This window comes from Seriola aureovittata, chromosome 17 (genome assembly GCF_021018895.1).
Source record: "Seriola aureovittata isolate HTS-2021-v1 ecotype China chromosome 17, ASM2101889v1, whole genome shotgun sequence".
Taxonomy (NCBI): domain Eukaryota; kingdom Metazoa; phylum Chordata; class Actinopteri; order Carangiformes; family Carangidae; genus Seriola; species Seriola aureovittata.
This window is the reverse complement of record NC_079380.1, coordinates 21094228-21102920: the sequence shown is the minus strand read 5'-3', so window position 1 is coordinate 21102920 and position 8693 is coordinate 21094228. Positions and strand designations below refer to the sequence as shown.

At 41.4% G+C, this 8693-nt stretch overlaps 2 protein-coding genes across 2 annotated transcripts; one reads left to right on the top strand and one right to left on the bottom strand.

Annotated features, from left to right (window-relative positions):
- Positions 1–243: 243 nt before the first annotated feature.
- On the bottom strand, positions 244–3589 carry LOC130184870 (trafficking protein particle complex subunit 5-like). Its single transcript, XM_056400959.1, has 3 exons — positions 3502–3589; positions 2096–2368; positions 244–2016 (listed from the first exon to the last, which is right to left on the bottom strand). Exons 2-3 carry the CDS (start codon positions 2363–2365, stop codon positions 1720–1722), a joined length of 567 nt encoding a protein of 188 aa, XP_056256934.1. The 5' UTR covers positions 2366–2368; positions 3502–3589; the 3' UTR covers positions 244–1719.
- Positions 3590–5014: 1425 nt separating this feature from the next.
- On the top strand, positions 5015–8642 carry pglyrp6 (peptidoglycan recognition protein 6). The gene is made up of 5 exons (XM_056400947.1): positions 5015–5352; positions 6615–7442; positions 7546–7756; positions 7849–8143; positions 8558–8642. The coding sequence occupies exons 1-5, from the start codon at positions 5286–5288 to the stop codon at positions 8570–8572; spliced, it is 1416 nt and encodes a 471-aa protein (XP_056256922.1). The 5' UTR covers positions 5015–5285; the 3' UTR covers positions 8573–8642.
- The last annotated feature ends 51 nt before the right edge of the window (positions 8643–8693 follow it).

Sequence of the window (8693 nt, the reverse complement as noted above, 5' to 3'; positions counted from 1 at the left end):
AGGTTAAAACAATGAATTAAATTGAATCGAACTGAAACATTGATTGATGGGGAAAATCGTTACTCAGCACAAAGTTGAGACGCTGAATAAATTTAACATTTGTTGTTGCTGGTCCGTTCACTTTCAGGCAGTTCGTTTGTTCGGCCCTTTTCAGGCTGTGCGTCACGAAAGCGGAAGTAGTCAAACGCCGTGGGTATTTACATCTGGTTATATTTGTTATGATTATGACTCAGACGCACATAATTTCACTTTTATACTTTGATAAGTTTTATTTAAGATTTACAGACAAATAAACAATTGATAATGAGAACAAGAAGCACATTACCAGCAGTGCTAAAGCCTTGTATAATGACGTCATGAGCCCCCCCATTGTCCTCAAACCTTTTTTTTAAGAATAGTTTGACATTTTGGGAAATGTGCTTACCTGTTCTTTTGCCAACATTTACAATGAGAAGATTGTTACCACTTTTTAATCTGTGTATGACATTGTATGGATAGGTATATGTATATGAAGCTACAGCCAGCAGCTAGTTAGCTTAGCACAAAGAGTGAAAACGGGGGGATACAACTAGCCTAGCCCGTAACCCCCAGTACAACCATGTGTTGTTTTTACATAAGGAGATATAACATTTTACTTAATGAGCTTTAGAGGGGCTGGATTTTGTGGACCACATTTACAAACTTTGTGCTAAGCTAACTGGCTGCATCTTCCTTTTTAACCATACAGACAAGATATAGATATCCATCTTCTCATCTGATACTTGCCACAGTTTGGAAAATACAAATAAGCATAATCCCTAAAATGACAAACTATTCTATTTATATTTTTGACTGTATAGAAACAGATGTAAGATACAAAAACCCCATAGCTGGAATCAAACTGGACATATTGCAGTTACATGGTAATGAACCTTAACCACTTGGTCACCAGGATGTTTTATCTGTAGAATGTAAACTCCCCTATGTACATTTACATGTATGCAAACATACACAATTACAATAATACAAATATCATTAAAAAGAAAACAAACAGTGAGGACGTGACCTCAGTGTCTTCAAGTAGCTATGGCCCTGACTGAATCTTTTTTAAGGAGGTTTAACTGGGATGAGATACAGAAAAAAAAAATAGTCTGGACATCTATCTGTAAAATAAATAAGTAAAGAGATTGTTACAGTACTTTTTGTTAACATAGACACCAGGGAAAATAATTAGCCACTATTCAGTAAGTTTTTTTTGTTACTCAGTTTCATGGCTACCCTTTCAGGCATTTGCTGCAACTAACAATTACTTTCATTTTCAAGTAATATGTTTTCTTTGATTGATTCATTGTTTAGTTTCTAAAATTACAAAACAATGTGATCAATTTATTATTCAACATATTTATCTTTTCTGAATGATGTGATGTAAAAATGTGACATGAAGATACAAATTTTAAGTGATCTACGGCAAACAAGTTTGTGTCCCTTCATGAGGTACAACACGAGTGAGATGATCCACAAAACCCTGGGGATTGAACCAGTTAGCTGCACCTTTTCAGCTCTAGATGTGGCTCAGTACGTTGTAGTTATTCATCCATTCATGAAGTTGCTATCTCATCAGTTACCACAAGGAAATTCAGTCAGTCACCCACACTTCAGGAACAAACACAAGCCTGGACCTGGATGATTTATCCTCATCCTGTATTGATTGACATAACCAGCCACTCTCCCCAGTCTTATTTATCTGCCATCCAAAGCCTTGTCCCTGGCAATGACCGACTCATTAAACTTTATCATGAGTGTAGTGCCTTTGTGCCAGTGGGCAGTGACCTTGGCAGGGAAGCCACTGTGTGTGAGGATGGCTTCCACGATGCCAGCAGTAAAGGCAGCACAGTTCAAGCTGCTGTTCTCTTTGGGAACAGAGATGTACGCGTTGATAAGCGGCTCCTTTTCTATGATGTAATAAGTCTTGTCGTCATCGTTGGCCTGCTCCAGCTTGTCAGCCTCCTTCCCAAATAAAGACTTCCACACGTTAACCTAAAAGGAAATAAAACGGAGTCTAAAGTACAAAGTTATTGTACCCTATAAATAACATCAGTATTTGACATTTGCCTACTTTGATGAAGAGCAGCATGTTCAGGACTTTGGTCTCCCTCTTCCCGTTCTTCTCTCTCAGCACCAGCACATCCAGCATGCTGGCTCCTACACTCTGGCCCATGTCGGCCAGGCGTGTCTGCAGCTCTGACACAGAGTACACACGGCTCTGACAGTACTGGACCATCTCTGAGAACAGCAGGGCAAAGGCGCTCACGCTGACCTCAGTCTTGGGTCGGGTCAGCGACCGCTCCAAGATGCTGGATTTCCCTCGAGTGAACCTTGTGTCCATTTTCTGTCGAAGAGTGATGACAGTCGCAGGTTATTATCCAATGACACACGAGGAGGTGAAAAAACACACACACAAACACACATATACCTATGTTTATTTTTGTTTGTTTGTTTTTAAAGAGGAAAGTGGAAAATTGAACATAAAAATTGATTATAAAATTACAAATTGATAAAGGAGACATTGAGGCATACAAACTAGTTAGTGAGATAGCAGTCATAACAGTCAGGTATAAGTAATGGGTAAATTATTCAACAGTTTAAAATAATTAGCCAAAAGTAATGGACACAGGATTGAAATAATTACCTAAAATTTCACTACAAACAGGTGAAACACTTATCTGAAAGTTAAGTGTAAGATAAATATTTTTAATTACTTTGCTAAAAGTAAAAATTATAATTCTTAGTTAAAAGTAATGCAGTGTTAGGGGTTTAACCTTGCCACATTACCCATAATGTAAATAAACCAGTAGGTGGGGACGGAAGCACATGTGACTCACATCCATCATGTTGCTTCATACAGAAATCACGACTTCTGGGTTTATTTTATCACAGATCACGGGTTTTTTTTTATTTTGGGAAAAGCTGCTTAGCTCCGTAACTCAAATGTGCTATAATGGAAACACATTAGAGGCACAAACGGGGGCTAATTCCCTACCATTAATAATGCGAGTCATTACCAATAATGACATAAAATGACATTAGGCTACAATAATGCCACTTCCCCACCACGGCCTCCACGGTGAGGTCTCCTCCATCACAGATTAAGGACAAATTTGTGGCTACTTCTTATCGACAGGCTCCGCTTGGCCAGATCTCCCTATATCTAAACCACGCAGTACAAATACAAATTACACATTTCTGATAGCTTTTATCAACACACGGGATTGGCTGTTATAACCGCAGTGTTTATAATACTGCCCAGTTTGAGCCGTTCAACCCCCGAGAAACAGCTGCTGACCACTGGCTGTTAGCTAGCTAGCCACAGATGCTAGCTGATACTTCCTGTCAAGATGCGCGCCCTGCCAGGAGCGGAGACATGAATACTACACGATATAAAATCACAAATACAGAGTATACAATATGTGATATCAGTTATCATGATTTTTCTATAAGTGAGGTCTTTATACATAAACGAACCTTTGTTACAAGTAGATCAGATTATGTTCAGTTTTCCTTCCTTCCTTCTTCTTCTTCAACTTCCGCCTCTGTGGTTTGATCACTACACAACTCAAGCTGTATACCGCCACCTACTGTACCGGGGAGGTACTTACAATAGACAATAGACTTAAATACAGAAAACCTGAAAAATTTTGCTTTTCTCATATGATTTGTCTATTATCACAAGCTCCATTCTTGGCTCATACATATAATTACTTACAGTAGTCTACTGTACCTACATTTTATTTTTATTCATTTATTTTGTTGTTTACTAGACAAGGACAGTGTCCATAGGTCATCAGAAAAATATTAATCCTACAGGATAATTTCAAAGTATCATGTCAAAAGGTCACCGTAAACTAGATTATGTCTTATACAATTAATATACACAAAATAATAGCCTACATATGCGTAGTACAGTACATGGATTGATGAACTGCATTTTTATTTTGAGTTTCTGTTGTGCTAATGAAAAATACAAGTTAAACTTCCCACACTGACAGTAAACCCTGGAGCAACACATATTTTGGATTTGACTGATGTGCTGAATGACTGACTGACTTTTTTTCCCCCCTGTCTGTCTTGTCTTCTTTACACGCCATTTCTCTTTTTGAATAGATCTAATCTAGAACATGCTTTGCTAACATCATAGCACTGTTTCTTTGTTCGTATATGAATCAGACCTGTTGTAAACTCAGTGACTTGTCTGGGCAGGAAAAGCAAAGGTGAAACCTATAACATGGCTCAGTTCCAGCAATCTGTTATTATTGTAATTAGTTACACTTGAATTTGATGAGGAAAAAAAACAAACATCTGCTGTGAAAAAAGGTTTTTTTTTTAGTTTAGTTTCAATCTACACTTTTCCTCTCGGTCATCTGCACACCAGCCTCAAAAACTGCAGAGATTTTGATTTTTGTATGTTCCCGTTTGTTTTGTGAGCGTGACCTTCTCTCTTGTTCTTCCTTATAGAAATCCGTATTACAATAATGCTAGATTTGCAACTTTAACATTAACCTTCATTTGCATCTAAGACCTTCTGCAATGTACTTTCCAGCGCACCCATAGACTACATCCACTTCCTGTTCTTGTCTTTATGTGACTGCTGTAACCACCGGTCTGTGAGTTATAACCTCAACAGTTTGTGAACGCATTACTGCAGTGGATCTTTCACCAATGTCTGTGTGCACATATAAACCAGCAGCTCATCAATAATCAGTATATCAGATATGTTTCTGTCACTGCCACAAAGCACACATGTGATTCATTGGTTTTGGGAGTTCCTCAATGTTGCAGCCTGGCTTTGTGTTTTCTGGACATTAACAAGAGCCGGCGTATTGCCTCAGAGAGGAGTGCCTATGATTTGTACAATAATGCAGAGCTTGCTGCTGGCTGATAATATTCCCAGAAAGTACGTTTCACAAGTAGCAGCTCCATTAACGACACAAACGAGAAGACTGAAATTTATTACAGAACTTGTGAATTTCTCAAAAATGTCCAGGTCGGTCACATCGACGCTTTTGTGAGGCACACAGGAAAACCTTTAGCAGGAAAGGACTCACGGGTTTACACTTCCCACACCACAGGTGCCATTTTCCCACATTGCTCAGTCGGCCACACCAACTGATTAAATGCACACGTATCTACAGTATGTGTACAGCTGTTACATAAGCACCCACCCCTAATCTGCACGTGAACGACTCTATAAATGGGAGAGAGGTGACACAGTAACAAACATTTGGAGCTGAAGGTGTTCGAGGCTCAGGATGAAGAAAGGCTGCTGGAGACTGACCCTGGCCCTCGTTGTGGTCTTGGCCAGCACACACACAGAAGGTAAGAGCATTTGTTTACACTTTTCAGATCAAGGAACTGTATTCATTTTCCAATCCAATTTTATTTATAAAGCACTTTTTTTGTTGTTTTAAAACAACACTGTTGACCAAATTGCTGTACAATAACAATAAATATAAAAAAACATAAAACACAAGTGAAAAATCTCACATTAAAAGTACAAAACAGTTAAGCAATAAAAAGGCAACAACTCAGACTGTCAAAAGCCAATTTCAGCACACTTATGCTTTTTTTTCTGACTATTAGCCAGATAAATTCTCAGATGAGATTTGTAATTTTGTAACTACTTGGCAAATTCGACTCTTTTTAGAATTTTTTTTATTTTTTATTCTTTTGATAATAAACAATAGATAAAATATCAGCTTTTTTTCATACTATAAGCTGAGTAGCACAAAAACCTGAGGCGTGTACATATGCAGCCTCAGTTTAACTTTTGATATTGTCATGCCTGTACAAGTAACAGTCAAAAAACAAATACATGTGGTTATCAGTTGTAATTAGTAATGAAGTGTTTATAACAGATTTAAGAAATTGCACAATCTCTACACACATGGGGCATTACAGCATTATTTCTATTCACAGAATTAAGGTGGATTATCTTCCAACGAGTGCTGGCCCAGTATGTTGCAACATGTTATAAATAAAAGCACAGCAGTAAAACCGATCAAAACACAGCTTGTCTGACACCTTCAGTAATCTGAGATCATAGTGGTGATGGAGCTGCTGCTGATTCACTCTCTGTGGTTGTTTCTGAAACTTTATTCGATGCTACTTCATGTTGTTTGTACATTTTTCTGTTCACTTACTGTGTATTTATCATTATCACTATCATTATCATCAAGTAGTTTTTACTTTCAACTTCCTCTTTTCTAACTGCGTGTTGTGCACGGATCATTAAAGATATTTCTGATTCTGATTATCAGCAAGCTAACGATCTAGCCACATTATGTGCTATTACTGAACTATTCTAAAACACTGATGTAATCTGTATTACAATCACACTTCTAGTTCTTTTACTGAGGAACATAATTTTACATAAATGTTCAAAGTTACTGATGAAAATAAACCTTTAAAGGGAGGCGTTGTGAGGCCCCTCCCCATGTTGGGGCTCTTTCTACTTAGCTCCACTCACTGTTGACCACAGTGTGTGTGTGTGTTTATGGATATAATCCAAGTGTGTGTAGGGTAGGAGAGATGGGTTTTCATGTGAATGACAGAAACATTTTTGTGTTTTCTGTCTCCAGCTTCATTTTCCCGCCGCATGGATGACTTCATCAGGGCGGTGAAGCAGGTGGAGGATGGGGACCCTGGGGCAGAGCCAGTAGCCGTGTTGAAGAGGCTGCGCCGGGCCGCTGGCCTAGACGATGCTTTCATCCAGCACTTCCTCGGTCGAGTCGACCCCAGTGGTCCCCACATGGACGCTGGCCTCTCGGATTACATCAGCAAGGCTGTGCGGCACAGGGTGACTGATGATGGCAGAGAGGAAGGTGTGGTTCTGACCTCTGATGGCACCACCGTGGCCCTCGCGCCGCTCCTCCTGGGCATCGAGGCTGGTTTCCTCTCCAAGTCTAATGGGCGTGTCAGGGGTCTGTACCAGCTCACTCTGGCCAAAGACCTCAGCCGTCCTCTCAGGCGCAGCTCTCCTCTCGCCCAGCGTCTGGGACCTGACGGCTGCTGGGACAGCTTAACCTCTCCTCGAGTCTTCACCCTCTCGGACCTCCCCGCTCTGCTCACCACCGCTCAGGTCAACGGAGGCATGGATGGCTCGGTTATAGGGATGGAGGTCTCTGCCAAAGCCAGACGTCCTCTCAAGCTCAGCAGTCTGCTGGCAGAGTACTACTGCCACCAGCTGGACAACGGAGGACTGGACGCCGCCCCTCGCCTCATCAGCCGACGTCGCAGGGAGAACTTCAGAGTCCTGGTCGTCCCTCCATTGCTGGCCAGACAGGTGATGAAGTCAGTAGAGCTGCAGCGGACTCTGAAGGGGCGATCAAAGATGGAGGTGAAGGACAGGAAACAGCTGATGGCTGCGGTGAAGGAGGGAATTAAAGAGTTTTTCCATAAGTACATGGGTGAGCATGAGACCAAACCACAGAGGAAACACTGATCACTTATCCCTTAACTTAAGTCCAGTTACATGTAACCAGCTACTAACTGGTTAAACATCTGTTTCAGATTGCCCCCCCATCATACCTCGCTGTATGTGGGGTGCAGAGCCGTACAGAGGGACACCCACCAACCTGTCTCTGCCTCTCTCCTTCATGTACATCCACCACACTCACACACCGAGCCAGCCCTGTCTCACCTTCCAGCAGTGCTCTGCAGACATGCGCTCCATGCAGCGCTTCCACCAGGACGACAGAGGCTGGGACGACATAGGATACAGGTCAGTCAGACTTCAGGGCCTCCGTGTGCGGGTGTTCAAATTTTTGCACCTAACTAACTTACACAGTCTCAATATCCTCTGTGCTCCTACAGCTTTGTCGCAGGCTCCGACGGAAACATCTACGAGGGCCGAGGCTGGCACTGGCGAGGAGCACACACCCTCGGGCACAACTCCATAGGCTACGGCGTTTCCTTCATCGGAGACTACGCCGCCAGTCTGCCCTCCCGGCATTCCATGAGGCTGGTGAGGGATCAGCTGGCGTCCTGCGCTGTCGGCGGTGGGCGGCTGGTAGCTGACTTCATCCTGCACGGCCACAGACAGGTGGTGAACACTTCCTGTCCCGGAGACGCTCTCTATAATGAGATCAAAGGCTGGGGACACTTTGGGGTATGACACATATCAACAGCTGTTATATACATGATTATATACTGTATCCAGAGAGAAATAGAAGTGGTTTAGCCTTTAATGTGCTGATTGCCTTGGCATGTCACACAAAGTATGCAAGACTCTGCAGCCTTCTTTCATCAGGGTGCAGCTTCCCTCATTATGTGGGTTTTAATCTTCCTATTTGGACATGTTGAGACGTTCAGGGCATGTCTGACGATTTAACAATCGAGAGAACACCTTGGTATTTGTAGTGGCATTCTGTTTTTACCACCACTGAGTAAAAGTCTGCAAAAACAACACGTTTGATGTGAAATAAATGTTCAGAAGCGAGTATTTACATTTTTTAAACGTTTTACTGAGGAAAAAATGAGAAGTTACAGGATAATAACATCTATCTTTTTTGCTTTTTTTCAGGAGGTCAAGAAGTGATTATCTGCGTGACAAGATGAAGAGCTTTGGATGACCTAAACTTCAAACAATAAATATGTTCTTAATGTCACACCTGATCCTTGAAGCACTTTGCTGATTAACCTTCTGTACATGAGTAAAA

Bases quoted from the DNA above. Each gene is read 5' to 3' on its own strand.
- pglyrp6 (XM_056400947.1), top strand. From the start codon at position 5,286: ATGAAGAAAGGCTGCTGGAGACTGACCCTGGCCCTCGTTGTGGTCTTG. The intron at 5,353-6,614 runs GTAAGAGCATTT...TTCTGTCTCCAG, and splicing joins GGCCAGCACACACACAGAAG to CTTCATTTTCCCGCCGCATG. The intron at 7,757-7,848 runs GTCAGTCAGACT...GTGCTCCTACAG, and splicing joins TGGGACGACATAGGATACAG to CTTTGTCGCAGGCTCCGACG.
- LOC130184870 (XM_056400959.1), bottom strand. From the start codon at position 2,365: ATGGACACAAGGTTCACTCGAGGGAAATCCAGCATCTTGGAGCGGTCG. The intron at 2,017-2,095 runs GTAGGCAAATGT...ATTTCCTTTTAG, and splicing joins ACATGCTGCTCTTCATCAAA to GTTAACGTGTGGAAGTCTTT.